General features: G+C 46.0%; 2 protein-coding genes across 4 annotated transcripts in view; both read right to left on the reverse strand.

Annotated features, from left to right (window-relative positions):
* vstm4a (V-set and transmembrane domain containing 4a) overlaps positions 1–4,235 on the reverse strand; it is a 37,138-nt gene extending 32,903 nt beyond the window's left edge. For both annotated transcript variants that reach the window (XM_078428290.1, XM_078428289.1), the window contains exon 1: positions 3,863–4,235. In XM_078428290.1, the coding sequence (XP_078284416.1) occupies positions 3,863–3,911 (49 nt within the window). In that variant the 5' untranslated portion in view covers positions 3,912–4,235. The remainder of the gene's footprint in view (positions 1–3,862) is intronic.
* Positions 4,236–16,417: 12,182 nt separating this feature from the next.
* The window catches only part of LOC144609900 (transmembrane protein 273-like), a 31,051-nt gene continuing 20,965 nt past the window's right edge, over positions 16,418–26,503 (reverse strand). For both annotated transcript variants that reach the window (XM_078428292.1, XM_078428293.1), the window contains exons 3-5: positions 25,609–25,719; positions 21,916–21,946; positions 16,418–18,255 (exon numbers count right to left, since the gene is read on the reverse strand). In XM_078428292.1, the coding sequence (XP_078284418.1) occupies positions 18,216–18,255; positions 21,916–21,946; positions 25,609–25,719 (182 nt within the window). In that variant the 3' untranslated portion in view covers positions 16,418–18,215. The remainder of the gene's footprint in view (positions 18,256–21,915; positions 21,947–25,608; positions 25,720–26,503) is intronic.

A 26,503-nucleotide genomic window follows, 5' to 3' on the forward strand; every position in this document is an offset into this window, starting at 1 on the left:
ATTTTTTAGGTTTAGGTTTATTATTGTCACGTGCACCGAGGTACAGAGAAAAGCTTTGTTTTGCATGCCATCCAAACAGATCAGATATGCCACACATAAATACAATCAAGTTAAACTCAAGTACTACAGGTAAAGCAAAGGAGAAGATACAGAGTGCAGAATATAGTTCTCAGCATTGTAGCGCACCAGTTCCACAGACAAAGTCCAATGTCCGCAATGGGGTAGAGGTGAATCGGACAGTACCCCGGCTTATGGAAGGACCATTCAGAAGCCTGATAACAGAGGGGAAGAAGCTGTTCGTGAGTCTGATGGTGCGCGCTTTCAGGCTTCTGTACCTTCTGCCCGATGGGAGCGGGGAGAAGAAGGAATGACGGGGGTGGGACAAGTCTTTGATCATGTTGGCTGCTTTGTTCAGGCAGTGTGGTGTAGACGGAGTCAATTGCTCCTCAACTTATGATGGGGTTACGTTCATGATAAACCCATCGTAAACCCAAAATATCGTAAGTCGAAATGCATTTAATACACGTGATCACGTGGTTGAACGTGAGTTGCAGCTCGCTGCCGTTACCCAGTGTCTGCACCATCGTAAACTCGACATATCGTAAGTCGATGCATCGTAAGTCAGGGGGCATCTGTAATTGTGTCGGAAGGACCTGCAGATGCTGGTTTACACCAAAGATAGTCACAACATGCTGGAGTAACAATGTTTAATTTTATGTATACCAACAATGGAAGAATGAAATTGTCACTTGCAGCAGTATAACAGTGCTGTAATCACACACACATACACACGCACACGCGCACACACACGCACACACACGCACACACCCCCCACACGCACGCGCACACGCACACGCACACCCCCCCCACACACACACACACACACACACACACACACACACACACACACACACACACACACACACACACACGCACACACCCCACACACACGCACACGCACACACACACGCACACACCCCACACACACGCACACGCACACACCCCACACACACGCACACACCCCACACACACGCACACACACACACACACACACGCACACACCCCACACACACGCACACGCACACACAGATAATATGTAATAAACATAAATTGTAGTGCATTATCTCTGCTGTACAGCGTTCCATTATCACCCTGCTCTTCCAGCAAGGCCCTTTTTTGCAAAAACCTCTCTCCATTCTCTGTCCATCCTCCAGCTAGCAAACGTGGCTCAGTCCGGGATGTCTTCACAAACACTACCCAAAGTAACTCTGGCTGCCGCGGCAGTTACGTAGTGTGTTGACACACACGGTGTTTTCACAAGCCTCCCTCAACTTTTTAAAACCTGGGTCACTTTTCTTTCAAAAACAAAACGAGGAAGATGTGAAAACTGCATTGCCCCGGAACAGTCTAACCTTGGAGACAGCAGGCATGGGACTGAACTACTCAAGACATTATCCACTGAACTAAACACTGAATTAAACGCTGAACTAAACGCTGAACTAAACGCTGAACTAAACACTGAACTAAACGCTGAACTAAATTAGATTTAGATGAAATCACTGGAAAATGAGGGCGCAAGGAACTACAGACATTGGTTTACAAAGGTGTTGGAGTATGGCGTATGGAGGATGGAGGATGTGGACAGGTGATGTTTCAGGTCAGGGCCGTTCTTTAGACCGTAGGGGAAGAGAGGTGGGGGCTGGACAAGACGGGCGAGTGATAGGTGGATACCGGTGAGGGGCTGTGGGATTGCAGAACATTGTGGAACTCCTGCGTTTGGTCAGCAAGAATGACTGGGCCTCCGCATGATGGCACCTTTGATCTCCACCTCTCTCCCACTCTGCCCTCTGGCTTCCATCTCTGTTATTAGAGGCGGCATGGTGGCGCAGCGGTTGAGTTGTTGCCTTACAGCGCCAGAGACCCTGGTTTAATCCTGACTACGGGTGCTGTCTGTACGGAGTTTGCACGTTCTCCCAGTGACGGCATGGGGTTTTCTCCAGGTGCTCCGGTTTCCTCCCACACTCCAAAGACATACAGGTTTGTAGGTTAATTGAATTCTGTAAATTGTTCCTAGTGTGTGGGTAGAACTAATGTATGGGTGGTTGGTGGTCGGCACAGACTCTTTGAGGGACCATATTTGAGTTGCTGACTCGGCATGTTACTGTCACTGTGAAGCAACAATGAACTGATCAGTCTTTCTAACCCTTATTAGATATGGTCAGCTCAATCGCAAGGGCACCAACCTCTAACATTAACTCATTGATCTGACATAAGAACTCTTTTTCTTTTGCTTTTGGATTCAGAGGGTAGTGGGTGTATGGAACGAGCTGCCTGAGAAGGTAGTTGAGGCAGGACTATAACTACATTTAAATAACAACATTTAAAAGACATTTGGACAGGTACATGGATAGGAACGGTTTAGAGGGATACGGGCTAAATGCAGGCAGTTGGGACTGATGGTTGGTGTGGGCAAGATGGGCCGAAGGGCCTGTTTCCACGCTCTGTGTTCGTACAGCACTATGATGCAAGGTGCTTTACTGATTTAGAATCTTTATTTTAAAACTACTAGAATTAATAAAATAGTAACTTACATGTCAGTAGTGAGAATATAGGCAGGGATGAGATACATGGCTTAGGTAAGGGCAATATGCTTGTAATAGTTTCATCACCAGAGTAGATGGGGCTTCTGAGTCAACATGGATTTTTAGTGAATGTAATAACAAAATATCGTGCATCAGAATGAAAAGACAGTTGCACCATAGAGAGCATCCTAACGCATGGCATCCCTGTGTGGTACCTCAGCTGCACGCAGGCAGAGAGGAGAGCTCTTCAGCGGGTAGTCCATAGAGCACAGAGGACCATCGGAACACAGCTACCAGCCTTGGAGGGCATCTACAACACACGATGCCTTAGAAAAGCCACCAACATCCACAAAGACTCCTCGCACCCCTGCAATAGTCTGTTCGAACTCCTTCCATCGGGCAGACGATACAAGGCCTTCTACGCCCGCACCTCCAGACTCAGGAACAGCTTCATCCCCAGGGCCATAGCTGCTGTGGACCGGTCCTGCTGAGCCGGATGGTCACATCGCACAGTGAACCGGCACAGATCTACTTGCACTTTATTCTGTTTTAAAACTGTTCTAATTTGTTTCATTGGGTTGTTTAAATTAATACTGACTAACTAATTAATTTATTGCATCGTATGGAAGTCGCATTCCCAATCTCGTTGTACCCCTGTACAATGACAATAAAGATATATTGTATTGTATTGTTCCAACTGGTGGCACCAGATACACGTTCCTTGGTGTGACACCGCAAGGTTTTGCATTAAAGTTACGAAGATGTGCTTTACAACTCAGGGCAACGTTCTCTCGCTTGCACTGTTACAGAAGGTGTTGGCTGGCAGCCAAGGAGACCACATCCTCCCTGCTGGTGTGGGGTTGAAGGAGGACTGAGGCTTGGATTGATTGAGAACAGATGGCCACACAGAGCCACTGGATGGTCAGCTCCCCACTGGACTACCGTACACTGTGATACCAGGATCACCCATCACTGCCCTCGCCCATCAACCACTAGGCCAAGTTGAGCGCAACAAGTCAGGCGAGTGGATGAGGTAATTACAGCAGAAATCTAACCGCATTTGGCTAAAATCAGCCCCTTTTGTTCAACACTTTAAGACTGTCACTAGGGCTGGGAAACTCTAGTGCTATAGGAGCACTTCCTGAAACATGCCGTAGAGGGGCCGATATCCTGTTCACGCATGGATCTTGTGAGGACATATTAAAAGGATAACATCCTGTTTTCTGAGTGAGAGTCTCGCCCATCTGCCAGCCCGTGAAGAGTTGTAAAAGACGTCTTACCTGTGGTAAGGAGTTGTGCCAACAACAGGACTAGTCCCAGAGTCTGCATGCTTCATAGAGGCCAGCCGCTTAAACCCAGGCAGGCGCGGGTGTGTGACATGTTATGTAGTGAGTCCTCGTTGTCCACGCACACACAGTCCTCTCTCCACCAGCGTCGGGAAAGCCATCCCCGCTTCCACAGGCAGCGACCTCTCTCAGTTGATGCTTAAAGAGAGCGGGCCGTCTGGAAGCTCACTCATTACATCTGGAGCAGATGAAGACGCCCAGCTTCAGGGAGGCGGACGGGGCGACTCCACGGTCTGGCTGCAAGAAAAGTTGCCTGAAGTTTCAAAACAAAACTTTGCTTTGAGTGTGAGCAGTGAGTGGCACAGCGTGGAGCTGCCAAAGGCCCCTACGACAGGCTGTGCCTTCAGAGAGTTTGTAGCAGTGGCTTGTGCAAGGGGAGGGATGAGGAAGGGGAGGGAGTGGGGAGGAGGGGCACGTTGATTTACAAGTAGTTGGGAGCAAGCCCTGGCTATGTGACAAATTTCTCAGGCATTCCCATTTGGAGGAAATTAGCTGAAATATAACCACTTCATTGCCAGCCACTGGGGTGCAGTGGATTCTGTTTCTGTCCCAGGGGGGACTTTTGCTCAACTCAGTTCTTTAAGTGAATTCCAGAGCTGCAGTTTTGAGCGTGACCTCTCTCTCCTCACAGTGTGATAGCACTGGCCACATCCAACATTGTGTTGTATAAGAAAATAACTGCAGATGCTGGTACAAATCGAAGGTATTTATTCACAAAATGCTGGAGTAACTCAGCAGGTCAGGCAGCATCTCAGGAGAGAAGGAATGGGTGACGTTTCGGGTCGAGACCCTTCTCCAGACATTATGTTGTTGCTGGCTGCCGAGACTTCTCCTCTCGCTGGGTACTCCCCTGAGAGGGGGCAACCCTGGCCCGGCTGTACAGCCCCTGTCTCACCCCGCCAGAGACCCCCGGTCCATCCTGTGATCATCGTGACCAGGTGGGCTTTCTCCAGGTGCACTCTCTGGGTAATCCTCAGACTGGGGGCAACTACGAGGAGCTGCCATGGGAGTAGAAGCATAGAAACATAGACAATAGGTGCAGGAGGAGGCCATTCGGCCCTTCGAGCCAGCACCGCTATTCAATATAATCATGGCTGATCATCCAAAATCAGTACCCCGTTCCTGCTTTCTCCCCATATCCCATGATTCCGTTAGCCCGAAGAGCTAAATCTAACTCTCTCTTGAAAACATCCAGTGAATTGGCCTCCACTGCCTTCTGTGGCAGAGAATTCCACAGATTCACAACTCTCTGAGTGAAAAGGTTTTTCCTCATCTCAGTCCTAAATGGCCCACCCCTTATTCTTAAACTGTGACCCCTGGTTCTGGACTCCCCCAACATGGGGAACATTTTTCCTGTATCTAGCCTGTCTAATCTCTTAAGAATGTTATATGTTCTGTTCTTTATATACAGCTGTTCTCTTCAGGAATAGCTGAAGGGGTCAAATAACTACTTTCATAAGGTCATAGGTTCTAGGAGCAGAAGTAGGCCATTCAGCCCATCAAGTCTTTGCCATTCAAGCATGGCTGATCTATCTTTCCCTCTCCTGCCTTCTCCCCATAACCCCTGACACCCATACTAATCAAGAATCTGTTAATATCCACCTTGAAAATATCCATCCGTCTGTGGCAATGAATTCCATAGATTCACCAACCTCTGGCTAAAGAAATGCCTCTGTATTTCCTTTCTAAAGGTACATCCTTTTATTCTGAGGCTGTGCCCTCTGGTCCTAGCTCCCCCATTAGTAGAAACTTCCTCTCCACCTCCACTCCATCCAGGCCTTTCACTATTTGGTAAGTTTTAATAAGGTCCTCCCTTACTCTTCCAAACTCCCGCGAGTACACGCTCCCTGCTCTCTCGTGCTCCTCTCTTTCCTTTCAACCCCCTCACCTCAATGAGCACCCATTTCTCTGACTATCTCATCCCTCTTTCCCCCCCCTCCTCTTCTCCCATTCCACTTATATCCCTCCCTCCAGTTTTACATTTCACTCCTATTCTCTTCTATCTGACACCCTTTTGACTCTTGTTCATCTCTCTCTCGCCTTTGTCAGTTATTCCACTCATCTGCCGATCAACTACCTCTTCACCTGTATCCACCTATCACTCGCCAAGCCTTGTCCCACCACACTGGTCCAACTGTTGCCCCATCTCTCAACCTTCAGTCACTGTTCATCTCTCCTTCCTACACTCATTTCCCATCTCGAGCCCCTCATCTCCCCTTTATCTCCCCCCTCCCTGTCCCCCTCACCTATATTCATTCCTCTGGCTTTATATTTCACTCCTCTTCTCTCTATTCGACATCCTTTTGTCACATTCCACCCATCTGCCTATCATCTACCCCTCACCTGTGTCCACCCATCACTCGCCAGGCTTTGCCCCACCCCCACCTCTCTTTCCAGCTTTCTCTCCCCCACCCCCCCCCCCCCCCCACTATGCCCAATCTGAAGAAGGGCCCGACCCAAAATGTCACCCCTCCATTTCCCTCCACAGATGCTGTCTGACCCGTTGAGTTACACCAGAACGTTGTGCTTTCATTTTCCATTGACTTCCTTTTCAGGAGACAAATAAAATGTTTCAGCATTCGCTCCAGACAGACCACGCTAACTCTGGGCGCTGTCTGTACGGAGTTTGTTCGTTCTCCCTGTGATCTGCGTGAGTTTTCTCCGGGATCTCCAGTTTCCTCCCACATTCCAGCGACGTGCAGGTTTGTAGATAAATTGGCTCTGGTAAAATTGTAAATTGTCCCTAGTGTGTGTAGGATAGTGTTAGTGTGCGGGGATCACTGGGCGGTGCGGACTCGATGGGCCGAGGGGCCTGTTTCCGCGCTGTATCTCTAAACTAAACTAAAGATAGGAAGGCTGTAATACTGAAGAGGTGGTCTTCAGCAGGAACATTGCAGTGAGACACAATAGACAATAGGTGCAGGAGTAGGCTATTCGGCCCTTCGAGCCAGCACCACCATTCAATGTGATCATGGCTGATCATTCTCAATCAGTAAATTCCAGCTCTGCACGTTCATCAGATCATGTTCATAAGTGATAGGAGCAGAATTAGGCCATTCAGCCCATCAAGTCTGCTCCACCATTCAATCATGGCTGATCTATCTTCCCCTCACAACCCCATTCTCCTGACTTCTCCCCATGTTCCTGCCTTCTCCCCATACCCCCTGACTCCGCTATCCTTAAGAGCTCTATCTAGCTCTCTCTTGAATGCATTCAGAGATTCAGAGGTTTAGTCATAGAAAGGTTTGATGGACTATGCAGCGCAGAATGATTTAATGTGAACACCAGCCATTCTTTTGTTTAACAGAGGTTGCATCTAGCTAACACAATACTACAGACCAGAGGACTACCCCTGGTACAGTTGCAGGTGCCCACAATGGGAATAACAAATGAATGGCGATTATGAATGGCTTTACAGGGAAAATGCTTGTATAATTTCACCGCAGACTGATAAAATGTTGTCATTATTTCTTACATTGTTTGGCTGGCAGAGCTATAACTGGGGCACTCAGGACTGTCGGTTAATTGAATCATACACAGTCTGTCATAGCCTGATAATCTTCGCCTTCGAAATTTCATTTTTCAGAATGATGATTGATGGTGCTGACGGGAGGAGATTATGACAAATTGTCCAGACAGAGACAATGGATTAATCACACCCTGGGTAGAGGAATCACAGGAGCTGAGGCTGCTGCAAGCTGCCTTTATATCCTCTCCCTGACACCACGTCACCCTTACCTCCCCCATTAAAGTGCACAGGCGATGTTGGCCCGATTTGTGCGGGGTTAACTCTGAGAGACTTGCACTCTCTCGCAGGGCAGGAAGGACAGACAACACCCTGACCAACAGGGGAGCAAGACAAAGGTCACACTGTGGACTGAGCTCCTGGGTAAACGGGACAAAATGCAGCCACACTCTGGGAGACTGACCCGGGCAGTGGGTATTTTTGAAGACCGAAGCTGGCAGGTCCTTACAGAAGCTGTGTCCCTCTGGCCCTGTGTGTGCTGACCCACACAGTCAGTCAGTCACTCCCGCAGTGACCAAACTAGACACTGCCATTAATCGCCACTGAACTGTCTTATTGACAGCACCATTACGCAGATCATTCACAGTTGATTTGACCACTAATTATTTACTGTGGACCAGGCGGTATTTGTAGACTCAACAATATTTGACACCAGTATGTTTCTGCAAAAGACATTGTGGTTTTGCCACACTAAATGCCAAGCAGTTAGTCATCATAACGTGATTAGCTCACCTGGCAGATATTAAAGTGTGTCGGAGACACCAGCAACTGCAGTGAAGGTTTCCGCAACCGATCCCACATCCACAGTACAGATGAAGCCACAATACATTTCCTGTTATGATTTTACATGATAGATTACCAGGGTTTTTTAAATAACTAGTTTCAACAGTATGGAATTTGGTAGAAAAAATACAGTCTAACCTTATCACCCTTTGTGCGTGTGTGTGCATGTGTGTGTGTGTGTGTGCGTGTGTGTGTGTGTGTGTGTTTCTGTGCTGTCTGTGTGTGCATGTTTCCAGGTGTGTGTGTGTATGCGTGTTTCTGTGTGTATGTGTGTGTGCGTGTTTCTGTGTGTGTGTGTGTGTGTGTGTGTGTGTATGTGTGTGTGCGTGTTTCTGTGTGTGTGTGTGTGTGTGCTTTGTGTGTGTGTGTGTATCTGTGTGCATCTGTATGTGTGTGTGTGTGTGTGTGTGTGTGTGTGTGTGTGTGTGTGTGTGTGTGTGTGTGTGTGTGTGTGTGTGTGTGTGTGTGTGTGTGTGTGTGTGTGTATGTGTGTGTGTGTGTGTGTGTGTGTGTGTGTGTGTGTGTGTGTGTGTGTGTGTGTGTGTGTGTGTGTGTGTACAATTTACCGAAGCCAATTAACCTACAAACCCGTACTCTGGATGTGGGAGGAACCCGGACCCAGAGAAACTCACGTGGTCACGGGGAGAACGTACAAACTCCGTACAGACATACATTCATAGTCAGGATCGAACCCGGGTCTCTGGCGCTGTGAGGCAGCAACTCTACCGCTGCACCACCGTGCCCTAAGTGTGTAATTAAAACACAGCACTCGGAAACTCAGGACCCCTGCCATCCATTGTGGTGCATTTTAAAGACCGGTCGGTCTCTGTGCTCATGTTGCAATGCAGCAGCTGACAGCGACCATGCAAGGATCCAGGAACAATGCGTCGTGAACGTAACCAAACCATCCACTCAGTTGGAGTATCTGACCCCCTTACTTCCAGCACATCTGAGGTCTGCCCCCCAGAGTCAGAGTGGCGTCTCAGAACTCCAAAGCTTGGCCAGGAGTAGATTCCAGCTCTCCACGTTCATCATATCATGTTCATAAGTGATAGGAGCAGAATTAGGCCATTCAGCCCATCAAGTCTGCTCCACCATTCAATCATGGCTGATCTATCTTCCCCTCACAACCCCATTCTCCTGCCTTCTCCCCATAACCTCTGACACCCCCACTAATCAAAATCAATAATCTACCTCTGCTTTAAAAATATCCATTGATGGCCTCCACAGCCTTCTGTGGCAAAGAATTCCACAGATTCACCGGCCTCTGACTAAAGAAATTCCTCATCTCCTTCCTAAAGGATCGTCCTTTTATTCTGAGGCTGTGACCTCTGGTCCTAGACTCTCCCACCAGTGGAAACATCCTCTCCACACCCTCTCTATCCAAGCCTTTCAAACAGGTAGGGTAGTCAGAAAGAAACTGACCGAGGATCCCAGTGGAACTGCCAGCTACACTCACTGCCATCCGGAACAACATTTCCGCCCGCTTATCTTTCATCAGAAATGGGTTAAATGGGTCAAAACCACAAGGACTGCCCCAGGAGGGAAAGTGGTTGCAGCTAAATTACAGTGGAGGCTACACTAACTATCAGTGTCTGATATGCTGTTCCATAATCACTGGTAGCTGTAATGTCCATGGCAACGCTCAGAAAGAGGGAGGTTGTTGGGACATTTTTCCATACTGTACGCTCCTATATTTAATCCCTCAAACGAGAGGCTGGTGTAACCCAAGCCTTCCTGTCTACTTCCTTTACCACTTGCAGCTGTGCAGGATTAACCAGGAGGATTCATCAGCAGTAAGTTTCCTGCAGCCCAGGTTGTGCTCCAGAAAATCCCAGATTTATGGAGGTTCAGAATAGTTTGTGTAGAACATAGAACAGGGGTCACAGTTTAGGAATAAGGGGTGGGCCATTTAGGACTGAGAAGGGGAAAAACCTTTTCACCCAGAGAGTTGTGAATCTGTGGAATTCTCTGCCACAGAAGGCAGTGGTGGCCAATTCACTGGATGTTTTCAAGAGCAAGTTAGATTTAGCTCAGGGCTAACGGAATCAAGGGATATGGGGAGAAAGCAGGAACGGGCTACTGATTCTGGATGATCAGCTGTGATCATATTGAATGGCAGTCCTGGCTCAAAGGGCCGAATGGCCTACTGCTGCACCTACTATGTTTCAATATTTCTAGAACATGGAATATAGAACAGTACAGCACAGGAACAGGCCCTTCGGCCCACAATGTCTGTGCTGAACATGATGCCAAGACCCACATTTATCTGCCTGCACATAATCCATGCATATTCATGTATCTATTCAAAAGCCTCCCAAATGCCACTATCATATCTACCTTCCTGAGTTTTACGCAGTTATCAGAGTGTTACTTATCACAGGTGTGAAATTGCTGGAAGGTTTATCAATCCGAAACATGAGCAATGAAACTCACCACAGATGCTGCCCCAATTCCCCACACATTCAGGTCTGCTTTATTTATCTGAATTTCCTGGTGTTTTCAGAATTGACCGCACATTCTATATCTTCCGCTAGCATTGCTTATCACTCTGCTCCTATGTTTCTCCACCCCCCTCCAGAACAGCTGCTCTATCTTTCTCTCTCACATACAAACCCTCTCTCTCTCTCTCTCTCTCTCTCTCTCTCTCTCTCTCTCTCTCTCTCTCTCTCTCTCTCTCTCTCTCTCTCTCTCTCTCTCTCTCTCTCTCTCTCTCTCTCTCTCTCTCTCTCTCTCTCTCTCTCTCTCTCTCTCTCTCTCTCTCTCTCTCTCTCTCTCTCTCTCTCTCTCTCTCTCTCTCTCTCTCTCTCTCTCTCTCTCTCACACACACACACTCTTTCTTTCCTTTTCACTAATGCACACAATCTTTCTCTCTCACACAAACACTCTCTTTTGCTCTCTCCCTCTCTCCCCCCTCTTGCCCTCCCACCCTCCATCTCACACACATTCTCTCTTTCATTCTCTCCCTCCCTCCCCTCCCCTCCCCTCCCTCCCTCCCTCCCTCTCTCCCTCCCTCTCTCCCTCCCTCCCTCTTTCTCTCTCCCTCCCTCCCTCTCTCTCTCTCCCTCTCTCTCTCTCTCTCTCCTTTGTTAAGGAGAGAGCGGAGCTGATTAATATGGCTGGATGTTTGAAGGTGGTGTTTTCTATGTGTACTGATGTGGACGGTGTGGTTGATGTGGACTGAAGTAAGAGCTTGACAAAAAAACTGGTCCAAAACGTAAAAGCCTATGAGATTTAGTTTAGATTATCGTCATGTGTACCGAGGTACAGGGAAGCGTTTTTGTGTGCTAACCGGTCAGCAGAAAGACAATGCATGGTTACAATCGAGCCATCCACAGTGTACAGATACAGCCTGCAAGCTCCTAAACCAACATGCAGGCTACAGGCAAGGCTTTTTAATACAGAGATACAGCGAGGAAGCAGGCCCTTCGGCCCACCGAGTCCATGCCGACCAGCAATCCCTGCACATTAACACTACCCTACACACATTAGTGACAATTTTACATTTATACAAAGCCAATTAACCTACAAACTTGTACATTTTTGGAGTGTGGGAGGAAACCGAAGATCTCGGAATAAACCCACACAGATCACAGGGAGAACGTACAAACTCCGTACAGACAAGCACCCATAGTCAGGATCGAACCAGGGTCTCTGGCGCTGTGAGGCAGCAATTCTACCGCTGCTCCACCGTGCCAAACCAAGGCTTTTACAAGAGGACTATTTCCACATTAAGAATAACCAATTCTTCCATTTCTAGATGTAGAGCTTAGCATCCAACTGTGAAATGAATTAGTGTAAAACTGAGAAGGGAATTAATAACACAGGGCTGGATAGTTGACATCATTCTTGGGCATGTTACTGCTCTTAACAAAATGCTTCCTTCTGGTGTAATTCGACACACACAATATTTTTCTCAGTGAATTAAACCTGCACATGGATTACTATAAACTAAACAAATTAAACTAAAGTACCAATTAAACACTAATTAAGGAGGAGAACTGGTGATTGCGTAATAAACTAGCATAGTCTACCATCTTTTCGTGTGCTGAAGATATATTGGTAGCAGATTTTAATTCTTCTAGTCTATTAAACAAGCACTTAGTTAAAAATCTGTCAGACATATTCTGCTACTTAAGGGACTGCTGTGATTTATAGAACTATTAGGATTCATTATCATTGACTATGATGCCATCATGTGCTGCTTTTAAGGTTTGTGAGGATTTTTTGTTGTTTTAGTAAACTGCTCAACAATTACAGGACTGGGGCATTTTGGTGATTATCCCTGAAGTGATAGATGGTGTTGACTTTGTTGGTTGGATACAGGGCAATGCCAGTGTGGAAGGGGTGACAGTACTTCTGGAAAAGAAGATGCAGGAAACTTCACAGTTAATGAACATGTTCATCGGGGAGCAGAGGTTAAACATTCATCTGCAATTTGTACTGCACCACTGCACACTAATTGCGTTCCTGGATATAAAGAGTGAGCTACATTTATATCTTGATCTTCGCTATGCTGTCATCTACGCCCTTCTACATTTGCCTTGAGCCTCGTCCCCTTTGATGCCTCATTTTCACACCTTACCCTTCCATATCTCTATGTCTCCCTCTCCCCTGACTCTCAGCCTGAAGAAGGGTCTCAACGCACAGGGATTGATACAGAGTCTTTTACCCACAGTAAGGGAATCGAGGACCAGAGGTCATAGGTTCAAGGTGAAGGGGAAAAGATTTAATAGGAATCCGAGGGGTAACTTTTTCACAGAGGGTGGTGGGTGTATGGAACAAGCTGCCAGAGGAGGTAGCTGAGGCTGGGACTATCCCATCATTTAAGAAACAGTTGGACAGGTACATGGATAGAACAGGTTTGGAGGGTTATGGACCAAATGCAGGCAAGTGGGACTAAGGTAGCTGGGACATTGTTGGCCGGTGTGGGCGAGTTGGGCCTGTTTCCACACTGTATCACTCTATGACTGTATGACCCAAAGCGTCACCCATTCCTTCTCTCTGGAGATGCTGCCTGTCCCGCTGAGTTACTCCAGCATTTTGTGTCTGTCTTTGTTGTAAATCAGCATCTGCGGATCCTTCCTACACGCCACATTTATGTGTTGCCTTTGATGACGTCACAATGTCCCAAAGTGTTATTGGGCCAGTTATGGAGTTATTGAGCATCCACTCTTTCACCCAATGTGTCCATGCCAACCAAGATTGCCCATTTAAGCTAGACCCATCTCCCTGTTTAGTCCATATCCCTCTAAACATTTCCTATCTATGTACCTGTCCTAGTGTCTTTCAAATGTTGTTATGTACCTGTCTCAACTACCTTGTCTGGGAGCTAGTTCCATATACCCACCACCCTCTGTGTGGGAAAAAGTTGCCCCTCAGGTCCCTATTAAATCTCTCCCTTAGAAAGTTGAAAGTTTTCAAATTACAGTAAATGTTAAGGGATTGCAGTGATTTATAGAACTGTTAGGATTCATTATCATTAACTATGATACTATTGAAGGGTGTTGTTAGAGTTTGTGAGGAATATCTGTAGTTTTAGTAAACTGCTCAACAATTACAGCAAATAGTGAGTTGCTATGAGGTATCTTAAACTAGGTGGCAGCATAAGCTGTGAACTAGTCGCGTTTGGCATTCAATGATCTGCCTGGCCTTTGTATCATTGCTATGCAATCCCTGGCATCTGCCTTTGTACCGATATCTGATGGGAAGCCAGGGGTTTGTATGGCAGCAATGCATTTGTTGAAAGATTATAACTACCATCCGTGGTTAGAGATGATACTAAGACAGCCGCCATCACCAAGACCCTAACCACACTCATTTCATTCCTACCTTGGAAGGGAAGGTAGAGGAGTCTGCAAATCATGACCAACAAGTTCAAGTCCAACAACCATTAAGCCCTTGAACATTACACAAAACCCGAACCAATAGATTATGGACTGTCAGCATCTCAGAAGGCGGTGGAGGCCAATTCTCTGAATGCATTCAAGAGAGAGCCAGATAGAGCTCTTAAGGATAGCGGAGTCAGGGGGTACGGGGAGAAGGCAGGAACGGGGTACTGATTGAGAATGATCAGCCATGATCACATTGAATGGCGGTGCTGGCTCGAACAGATGACAATTAAACTCTCTTGACTCTTGAAATGTACTCCTTCAATGTCCCTGTCTGTAACCCCAACCTCTTATTCTGGGGGAAGTTCCACATGAAACATGGATTGCTGAGAGAGTGATCAATTGCCAATGCCCTGACATTTGGCACCAGAAAGGAGTTGTTCACTCTTTAAGATACTTAATTTGCATCAGGAATTTTAAGTGTCACATTGGTTTTCCTGGCTCTGACTGAAACTAGGGACCGCAGAGTAAGTGGGAGCCATGGTTTGCCAAAGGAGATCTAGCCCTAGCAACTGTACATTGGTCTGTTCCGTCAACCAAAACATCTACACTGCACTTCATATTTTGCTTGGCTGGCTTACACCACAGCGGTATGAACATTAAGTAGCCCTTGTTTTCCCTCTCTCTCTCCATCCCCTCCCCCTTCCCAGTTCTCCCACCAGTCTTACTGTCTCCGACTACATTCTATCTCTGTACCACCCCCTCCCCTGACATCAGTCTGAAGAAGGGTCTCGACCCGAAACGTCACCCATTCCTTCTCTCCAGAGATGCTGCCTGTCCAGCATTTTGTGTCTACCTTCGATTTAAACCAGCATCTGCAATTCTTTCCTACACTTCTACACAGACGCTTGTTAAATGTGTTGCTGCCTTTCTTGCTGGAGAGCTGTGAAATACAAGGCTGCAGCAAGGTGTTTATTTGTATATGGGCTGGTTTAACAGTAGAGCATGCGCACATAGATGTATAACAAGAAACAATCCCTTGCCAGACTTGATCACTGATGCTGAGAGCATGGAAAGATGAGGAGATCGAAATCTCCAGTCTTAATAGCACCGAGTGGATGCTCCAATGTTTATTTATTTATGTTTTAATGAGGTAAAATTTTATTTTAAAAATAGAAATACAATACATGTATAATTCATGTCAAAGTATTAAAAACCCTAACACCAAGCCTGACATACCGGCAGAGGCAATAAAACATCAATGTTGAAACAGCCAATTCAACCATTATGCCAAACGCAGCAAACCTCAGCATAATGTCCAATGTTAAATCAATGATAAAGGTCATGTTGGTGGTATTGCTGGCGTGAAAGAGAAAATTGGGTTAAATTCCTTATGAATGACAACTAACCCAGTTGTGCGTTACAGACTGGTGAACTTCATCATTAGTCCAAGAGTTGAATATTCCATTTGACGAGGAAGGACACAATTCCATGAAACGTTCTCTTGTGTGGGTTCAATGTTTGTAAATCAGTAGCACGTCCCGTGTTAAAACTGAACTCAACTCCATCTGAGAGAGACCTCATTATGCCAACATGGATGATGATTAGAAGAGAAGAAACATGCAGAATGAACTACTGAGATCCCTTAGACCAGGCTACCTTTGGCTTGTTATTGCCCATTGAACATGTAACTGGTCAAAAGGTCATAGGGTCATAAGGGATAGGAGTAGAATTAGGCCATTCGGCCCATCAAGTCTACTCCACCATTCAATCATGGCTGATCTATCTCTCCCTCCTAACCCCATTCTCCTGCCTTCTCCCCATAACCGCTGACACTGATACTTATCAAGAATCTATCTATCTCTGCCTTGGCACGGTAGCGCAGCGGTAGAGTTGCTGCTTTACAGCGAATGCAGCGCCAGAGACTCAGGTTCGATCCTGACTACGGGTGCTGCACTGTAAGGAGTTTGTACGTTCTCCATGTGACCTGCGTGGGTTTTCTCCAAGATCTTCGGTTTCCTCCCACACTCCAAAGACGTACAGGTATGTAGGTTAATTGGCTGGGTAAATGTAAAAATTGTCCCTAGTGGGTGTAGGATAGTGTTAATGTACGGGGATCACTGGGCGGCACGGACTTGGTGGGCCGAATGGCCTGTTTCCGGCTGTATATATATGATGATGATGAACTTGGCCTCCACAGCCTTCTGAGGCAATGAATTCCACAGTATTTTCTGCTGTCTGAGTGAGATGTACACGCTCAAGCACAAATTCCACATTCAAAAGAGAATTCAACCTTTAATAACATCACTGGTGTACTCAGAATACATCAAGAATTCAAAAATACCTCCATATACATATAACTTGATTTTACTGTGCCATAAGGGTTTTGAGGGCTATGGGTCAAATGCAGGCAATTGCGACTAGCCCGGGACATGGACAATGGGGCCGAAGGGCCAGTGTCCATGCCTCTGTGCTAGGAATTAGTCAGGCATAATGGGAAGAAGTACACAACCGGCAAGAATAGTTGAATTGCTTTTCACATCTGAATGCTTACTATACATAATTCTGCCCATTAATAAAGTTGCATTCAAAAATAATAGAATGAATTAATTTTACATTTACAGATACTGAACACTGACTCAAAACACAATAAAATATATTACCATGTTAAACAACAGAGCAATAAGCCACTGATTTATACAGTCTTCTGAAATAACTGCAAATCTGCTAAATATTAGCAGCACACAGTCAGGACTCTGGGTTATTGTTTCAAGGGCTGTAATGCTGTTTACAGTCGAGGTGCAAGGTAGAACGTAGACCTACAATATGGCCATTCAGACTCTCCTACTAGGTACTGCAGTTCATGCTCCCTCTGAGTTAGTACACATGGACATTAGTACACATGTACCACATGAGTATAATCCCACTTGTATACCAATCACTGGCATTGACATCATCAGAAGCTCGAGATCAGGAATGATCCATTCTAACAGGATTGCAATAGTTTAGTTTAGAGATACTGTGTGGAAACAGGCCCTTCGGCCCACCGAGCCCGCGCCGACCAGCGATCCCCGCACACTAACACTATCTCACTAGGGACAATTTACAATCTTTACCAAAGCCAATTAACCTACAAACCTGTATGTCTTTGGAGCGTGGGAGGAAAACAGAGCACCCATGGAAAATCCATGCAGTCACAGGGAGAACATGCAAACTCCGTACAGATAGCACCGGTGGTCAGGAGCAAACCCGGGTCTCTGATGCTGCAAGGCATCAACTCAACCCCTGTGCCACCGTGGTGCTAAAATGCAATAAAAGGATCTGTGAAAATGAGGAATAAAGCATAATAACTGCAAGAGTATAATCATTTGAGAGTTAAAAGGACATATTGTAAATCTGCTTGCTTCCTGATTCCTCCTTACAATAGCCAACTATTACAGCTGGAAAGAACCTCCTTGTGAAACTGTGTAGGAAGGAACTGCAGATACTGGTTTAAACCGAAGACAGACACAAAAAGCTGGAGTAACTCAGACTGAAGAAGGAACTCGACCCGAAACGTCACCAATTCCTTCTCTCCAGAGATGCTGCCTGTCCCACTGAGTCACTCCAGCTTTTTATATCTATCTCCTTGTGGAACTGTTGCAATGACCACTGTATGCCGCATAGAGGCAATGGCTGTGGACCAGACCTCTTCAGTAGGTAGTAGTCAACGTTTGGTGCAAGACACAGTCTAACAAAGTGGCTCCCAGCAGTTTAAGATTAAACATGTTGAGTCCCGTCCAGCAGGTATACTACATTATCCAACAAGAATAGAAAACAATATTGTACCAAATTAATCCAATTGGAAAGCATTTTTTTAACCTAGAGGGGGAAGAGAATGTGGAACTGGGTATCAAGGGGAATGGTCTAGACTCATTTAAAAGGGATATAATGGAGTTGGGAATAGAGTGCTGAGTAACAGGGATAGCTGGGGAAAAGTAGGAATGCAATGAAACATTAGTATTGGAATGACTCAATATCTTATTGCAACGCTGAATAAATTTTGTATTCCATTTAATATCCGGTGATGAATCCAAACCAGTCCCAGGTGGGGAACAATTCTCCTTCAGGGGGGCAGCGTTGTGAGTTAATGGCTCAGTCACTGCTCTCAAGACCGTAGGCTCTCGGCAAGTCTGTATCTCTCTTCCCTGCAATATAAAATAATTTAAAATATCATTTAAAAACATCAAAATCGATATCAAGACTGCAAAGGAACAAATCTTAATAAAACCACATCTTGTTCAGCTTCAACTTAACAGGAAATGCAACACCAGTTACCTCTTCCTTTAAGTAACTGCGCAATGAGGATTGAATTCAGTTTGTGGCGATTGTGAATTTGATACTGAGGCAGAGGCTTTCCATTGCCATGGTGGGTGTGCTCCATTAGATCTGGTAGACACAAAATGCCAGAGTAACTCAGCGGGACAGGCAGCATCTCTGGAGAGAAGGAGTGGGTGATGTTTCAGGTCGAAACCCTTCTTCAGACTGATGTCAGGGGAGGGGGCGGGACAAAGATAGGATGGAGTCGGAGACAGGAAGACTAGTTATCATTAGATCTGGTGGTAGTTAGACAATTTCAGAAGCCTTGGAAAATGCAAGACCATAGTTCCACAGGGTCTCAAGTGTACAGGAACAGAATGGTCAAGGGACCAAGAGAGTGAAGAGAGTTTCATTGTCATTGTAGCAGCTCTGGAACAACAACATTCTTAAGATAGACACAAAAAGCTGGAGTAACTCAGCGGGTCAGGCAGTATCTCTGGAGAAAAAGGTGTCGTTTCGGGTTGAGACCCTTCTTCAGATCCAAATCAACTTCACATTCTGAAATTCTTACTTGCTGCAGCTTTACAGGCCGGTTAAAGCAATGATAAACAAATAAATAAATAGGCAACAGTCCAATAAATTAATATTCAGTAGTACTTGGTAACCAGGCCATAATATTGCAAAGTTGAAGTCCATAGTGAAACCAAAACAAAGTCCACAGTAGACTGTTGGAGTAACCCAGGCAACATCTCAGCATCACGGAGAGAAGGAAAAGATGATGTTTTGGGTCAGACCCTCTGTCTAAAGAAGTCTGAAGAAGGGCTCTGACCTGAAACATCACTTGTTCCTTTTCTTCAGAGATACTGCCTGACTCTTTGAGTTGGTCCAGCCATTTGTGTCTATCTTCAGTGTAAACCAACATCTGCAGTTCCTTGCTACACAAGGAGAGTTGCATTTAACTTAATGAGATTCCGTCTGAGTTTTGGATTGACAATCTAAGACTAACCAAAATGCTTCATTGTAACTGGAGTATATCAACAGCAATGTGGGATTAGTGGCCAGAGCACCACAAAGTATAATCCTTATTCAGTATTTTCTTTGATTCTGCTCAGGTTTGTATATTTAAGTCATCAATAAATAAAATGAGATGTGGTTTACTGGCTTTGGGCAAACTGATCATCGTCTGCCATAGAACAGGCCCTTCAGCCCACAATGTCCGTGCCTATCATGATGCCGAGTTAAACCAATGTCTGTACAAGATCCATATCCCTCCATTCCTTGCACATCCATGTTCCTATCTGAAAGCCTTGTCAATCGCACTTTCGTATCTGCTTCCATCACCACCCCTGGCAGTGCGTTCCACCACACTGTGTAAAAAACTTGCCCCTAGCATCTCCTGTAAACTTTGCCCCTTATAACTATTGGTATGGCCCCATTCAACCTTGATGCTGGTAAGTTACTTTGTCCCTGACCAGTTTTGACATTTTATTATTTAAGAGTAAATTGGATAGGTATATGGATAGGAGGGGATTGGAGGGTTATGGTCTGAGTGCAGGTAGATGAGACTAGGTCAGGGAGAATGGTCGGCGTGGACTGGTAGGGCCGGACAGGCCTGTTTCCATGCTGTAGTTGTTATATGTTATATGTTATATGACAGATTAGATTCTAGGAAATTCAATGTTCCATTATAATCTAGCTGCTGCTCCACTTGGATTTATCTCCTATTAAAATGTTGGCTAAATAAACAAAGATCGTCATTTGCTAAAGAAAGCTGCATAATATAGTGAATGCTCATTGCTGGATTTATATTGGCAGTTCTGCCAACGTTCCTGAAAACATTGCATTCATTTCCTGGCCCTGGGGATCTCCACAGTTCCTCGCTTCCTCGTTAAAACTCCTGGTTGCCAAACATTTTCCTCAGACTCTCTTAACTCTTAAACTTCGAGTCTGTAAAATGTTGTACAGTCTCCTTTACGTGGCAAGTTTCGGTGATAACCACAACAGGGGAGCTACAGGAAAGAATCATTAATCTCCAGGGGAACCTATATGTTGTAACCCCACAAACGTCAACATTATTGCTCCTGCCTCGTGAAGTCAGTCGTTGTGCAATAACCCCTTCATCTTCCCAGCTAATGATTGGCGATACAACCCCTCCCACAATGAACGTCTAATCAATCATAACACTACTGCAATGAGGAAATTCGCAAATATTGTGGAAGCATTGTTTCAGTGAGAAGTTAAAATAGCCTCGAAACAGCTGGTAGAACAGGGCGGCACGGTGGCACAGCGGTAGAGTTGCTGCCTTACAGTGAATGCAGCGCCGGAGACCCGGGTTCGATCCCGACTACGGGGTGCTGTCCGTATGGAGTTTGTACGTTCTCCCCGTGACCTGCGTGGATTTTCTCCGAGATCTTCGGTTTCCTCCCACACTCCAAAGGCGTGCAGGTTTGTAGGTTAATTGGCTGGGCAAATGTTTCAAAAAATTGTCCCTAGTGGGTGTAGGATAGTGGTAGTGTGCGGGGATCACTGGGCGGCGCGGACCCAGTGGGCCGAAGGGCCTGTTTCTGCGCTGTATCTCTAAATCTAAAAAAAAATCTAAATCTAAACTGCTGCCTCACAGCACCAGAGACCCAGGTTCGATCCTGACCTCAGAGTTTAGAAGGATGAAAGGGGTGGGGGCGAGGGGGGGGGGGGGGGGGGAGGACCTAGTTGAAACCCACCAGATAATGAAAGGCTAGATTGAGTGGACATGGGAAGGATGTTTCCTGTAATGTGAGAGTTTAGAACCAGAGGGTACAGCCTCAGAATAAACTATTCAGTAACTTTCAATGAGGTCCCCCTCATCTTTCTAAACTCCAGCGAGTATAGGCCCAGTGCCGTCAAGCATGTCCCAGCTACTGCATGAGGGGTTATGACAACTCCTCCAAGTGACACCATGACCACCGTGAACTTGGAGTGTGAATCACTGACCTTGTGAAACTTCAATAGTTCTCCAATCACCTCCATTACATGTTTTTGTTTTCACTGAAAATAAATTGTGCGGCACAATAGACAATAGACAATAGGTGCAGGAGGAGGCCATTCGGCCCTTCGAGCCAGCACTGCTATTCAATGTGATCATGGCTGAACATTCTCAATCAGTACCCCGTTCCTGCCTTCTCCCCATACCCCCTGACTCCGCTATCCTTAAGAGCTCTATCTAGCTCTCTCTTGAATGCATTCAGAGAATTGGCCTCCACTGCCTTCTGAGGCAGAGAATTCCACAGATTCACAACTCTCTGAGTGAAAAAGTTTTTCCTCATCTCCGTTCTAAATGGCCGACCCCTTATCCTTAAACTGTAGCCCCTTGTTCTGGACTCCCCCAACATTGGGAACATGTTTCCTGCCTCTAACGTGTCCAACCCCTTAATAATCTTATACGTTTCGATAAGATCCCCTCTCATCCTTCTAAATTCCAGTGTATACAAGCCTAGTCGCTCCAGTCTTTCAACATAAAAGTTTTCAATCCAATTTCCGGGCCATATTCTGAGGTCATTTCCATTTCTTACCTTGTTGGCTGGCTTTGCCTGGACGGAGGATCTGGAACAGAAGCAGTGATGGTATCAGCTCAGGAATGGATTGGTAAATTTCTGTTAATTATGACTGAGGCATTGTGCATGTATCTGACAAAGACAAGCCAAACTCAACAGAAAACCATGCAGATAGCTCTTTCAGCTCAAGGTATGTTTTTAATAGTGTGAAATATTAACTACTGACAAGCAACCTCTCTGGCACTGAATGTTTATGGTGAAACTTGATGGTTTCCTTCATTAGATGAGTACCACCCGTTCTTTATTTGTAATTGCATATCAATGTGCCTGTCCAACAACAAATAAAATAAAACAGATTTGCAGGGAGTGGAGGCATATGGGTCATGTGCAGGCAGCGAAGAATGGTGGCTGGGGCAGACATAGTTGGCTGAAGGGCCTGTTGTGTAACTGGACTTAAACACCTTCTGACTTGGTGCCTCACTGGTGATTTTAGATTGGCCTCAGAGACTGAGGTGTCCATGTTGTGATTCATCGAGTCATAGAGTCACAGAGTGATACAGTGTGGAAACAGGCCCTTCAGCCCAACTTGCACACACTGGCCAACATGTCCCAGCTATACTAGTCCCACCTACCTGCGCTTGGTCCATATCCCTCCAAACTTGTCCTACCCAAGTACCTGTCTAACTGTTTCTTAAACGTTGGGATAGTCCCAGCCTCAACTAGCTCCTCTAGCAGCTCGTTCCATACACCCACCACCCTTTGTGCGATAAAGTTACCCCTCAGATTCCTATTAAATCTTTTCCCATTCACCTTAAACCTATGTCCTCTGGTCCTCGATTCCCCTACCCTGGGCAAGAGACTCTGGGCATCGAGCGCATCTCACTAGCGATAAGTAAGCTCACTCTCTCATTACCCCAAATAGATGAACGAAGAAGCCTCAGTATCTTGTGGATGATTCAAGGTTTGTTTCAGTGGTTTGTGGTGTGTGTGAGAATGCCGGACTTGTGCCTAACTCTCACCTTTCAGTCCCAACTGAATTCAGGATTAGTATTTGAATTTGAATTTGTCCATCAGAGTCAAAGAAAGGTTTTTAGATCAAACATGGAACATAGAACAGCACAGCACGAGAATGCGATGGTCCACAATGTCTGTTCAACATAATGCCAAGTTAAACTAATCTCCTCCACTTCCCCACATATGTATATCTGCATCAAAAAGCTTAAACGCCTTTCTGGTATCTGCTTCAATCCCTGGCAGCACGTTCCAGGCAACCGCCACTTACTGTGTAAAAAACATGTACCCTACACCCCCTCTCACCTTAAAGCCCTATGTGACATTTAAGCCCTGGGATAAAGGTTTAGTGTTAGTGGGTGCAGACATGTTGGTCTGAAGGTCCTGTTTCTGTGACGTATCTCTCTATGATCTGTGCATGGCTCGGGTAAAGGGCTCACTTGGGTGCAGAGAACATGGGATGTAGACTACTGTGACAAAGGCTACGTTACACGTCTCTGATTGATGGAAGTTAATCTAACTGGACCTTCACTCTGTGAGTGGCCCCATTCATTAAAGCCAGCTTAAACTTAGCTTCAATCTCCAACAAGGGTTAAGAATCGTAACACAGGCCCTACATCTGAAATGCCTGAGGGAGCACAGTTTTACGACGAGATTTCCAGCTTGCATTAAAGGAAAGGGCATCAAAATTTGTATTTCTAAATATCAATTTTCAATGGCTGTGAATGTTATAACATGGCAGTGCATTAATTATTGATCAATATGTAAGGGTTAGTGTATTAGAGTTTTACGATCCTCTCAGTAAGAAGAGGGAAGAATATTCAATATTGCTTCAGCAAAGTACAGATATTGAATGGAAGCTTTACTAGCTGATTTGCATGCACCAATCTGCATATAATAATAATAATAATAATTCATTTATTTTATATAGCGCCTTATCGGGTGCTCAAAGCGCTTTACAAAAACAATCAACATAAAAACAAACAGACAAACTATCCTAACGGAAAAGCGGCGAATAAACAACGCCAGCGTCCTCTCACGTCAGGGTCCGGCAGTAGACAACAAAAAGCACAGGACACACAGATACAATTTTTACACAAACAGCCATCACAGTGATTGCTCTAGGCACACCCTCACTGTGATGGAAGGCAAAGTCTTATCTCCTCCTCATTCTTCTCCCGTGGTGCCACGAGGTGATCGAGGCTCCCAACTTTTTGAAGCCCCCACCGGGCGTTGGAAAGTCCCAGGGCCGAGCCGAGCAGGCCGATGAAAGTCCTGAGCCCCCACTGGGCGATGGAAAGTCCCAGGGCCGAGCCGAGCAGGCCGATGAAAGTCCTGAGCCCCCACCGGGCGATGGAAAGTGCTGCGGCCGGGCCACGCAGGGTGATGAAGGGCCTGCGAGCGGGTCGATCGTACCTCGCTCTTCGGGGCGGTCGAAGCTGCTACGGCTGGAGCTCCCAAAAACCGGTCGCCAGCCAGGGACCTGCGAACTCCAGATGTTGCGGTCTGCAGGGCCCACGGCCGAAGCCTCCGAGATGGTAAGTCCAGGCCCTGCGGCCGGAGTCTTCAAGGTCGATCCCAGCTGGAGGCCGCCGACTCCACGATGTTAGGCCGTAGCGCGAACGGAGATACGACACGGTAAAGGTCGCATCTCCGTTGAGGAAGAGATTAGAAAAAAAGGTTTCCCCCAACCCCCCCACCACCCCCCCACATACATAGAGTTAAAAATAGAACAAAACGTACATTAAACGATGACAATAGACAAAAAACAAAAAAAAGACAGAGAGACTGCCGGTGAGCCGCAGCTGCAGAACACAGCCACAGCCACAGCTTCTGTGCATATGTTTATTTACATGTGCTGATTTGCATGTAGAAACAAGGAACTGCGGATGCTGGTTTACAAAAAATGACACAAAGTGCTGGAGTAACTCAACGGGTCAGGCAGCATCTCTGGAGAACAGGTGATGTTTTGGGTTGGAAGTATTGTTCAGTGTATTTGCATGTGCTGATTTGCATGTGCTGATTTGCATGTGGTGATTTGCATGGTGCTGATTTACATGTTCTGATTTGCATGCGGTGATTTGCATGGTGCTGATTTGTATGGTATTAATTTGCATGGTGTCGATTTGCAGGGTGCCGATTTGCATGGTGCCGATTTGCATGGTGTTGATTTGCATGGTGCTGATTTGCATGGTGCTGATTTGCATGGTGCTGATTTGCATGTGTAGATTTGCATGGTGATGATTTGCATGTGAAGATTTGTATGGTGCTGATTTGCATGTGTAGATTTGCATGGTGCTGATTTGCATGTATAGATTTGCATGGTGCTGATTTGCATGTGTAGATTTGCATGTGTAGATTTGTATGAGCTGATTTGTATCAGCTGATTGTCACGTGTTGATTGTACATTGACTTAATCCCGGCTCATTCATGGCTTTGGTTTATATTGGGCTGAGGACATTGTTGCTGTGGTGGGAGGCACACTCCACCCACTCCAACAGACAGTGCAGACAGTGACAACTCTACATCACTGAGGGATCGCAGGTTGAAGGGACATTGTGAACAGTAGAATGACATGCACACTCCCAGTACTGGAAGTAATCATAAAAACGGACATTGACACCAAACTCATTGCATTCCATCAAGGTAACATTAGAACAAGGCGGGTCTTTAATTCTATGAATTGTCATCACATCTTACCTGTTAAATCGTTTTCATAGATGTGCTTCTTAATCATGTAAACCTTAATTAAGAGAAATGCGACAACTAGAAATATCCCTATCCCCGCACCCATCAGGGCATACTGGACATCTGGAAAAGAGCAGAAAGATGATAAATATCCCTATCCCCGCACCCATCAGGGCATACTGGACGTCTGGAAAAGAGCAGAAAGCTGATAAATATCCCTATCCCCGCACCCATCAGGGCATACTGGACGTCTGGAAAAGAGCAGAAAGATGATAAATATCCCTATCCCCGCACCCATCAGGGCATACTGGACGTCTGGAAAAGAGCAGAAAGCTGATAAGTGCTGGTAAACTGTCAGCCCGGACTCACAACGGAAGCTTTAAACGCACAGGTCACCAAGGAGACAGACAGCTGTACATCACCGAAACAGGCCTTTCTGTCCGTTCTCTCCATGCTGACTGTTGGCACTTTGAGCAGGTCCCATTTACCCACATTAGGGCCCAATCCCTATAAAGCCTTCCTATCCACATATCTGTCTCAATGTCTTTTGAAAGTCGTAATTGCATCTGCTTCGCTAGCTTCCCCTGGCAGCTCATTGCAGATATGGACTACCCTCTGAGTGAAAAATTCTCCCCTTACATCTCTCCTTACATCCAGTCCCTCTCACCTTATGCCGATGCACTCTAGTTTTAGAATCCTCTACCCTGAGAAAAAGGCAGTGAAGTTCACTTTATCTATGGGCCTCATAATCTTATACACCTCAATAATGTCACCCCTCAACTGCAGGCTTGGAAGTTAATCAGCCTCTGTAAATTGCTCCTCGTTTATCGGGAGTGGATGAGAAGGTAGGATACCTTTGAGCTGGTGTGAACAGGTAATCGATGGGAGGCCTGGACTTGGTGGGCCG

This window comes from Rhinoraja longicauda, chromosome 35, assembly GCF_053455715.1.
Source record: "Rhinoraja longicauda isolate Sanriku21f chromosome 35, sRhiLon1.1, whole genome shotgun sequence".
NCBI classification, from domain to species: Eukaryota; Metazoa; Chordata; class Chondrichthyes; order Rajiformes; family Arhynchobatidae; genus Rhinoraja; species Rhinoraja longicauda.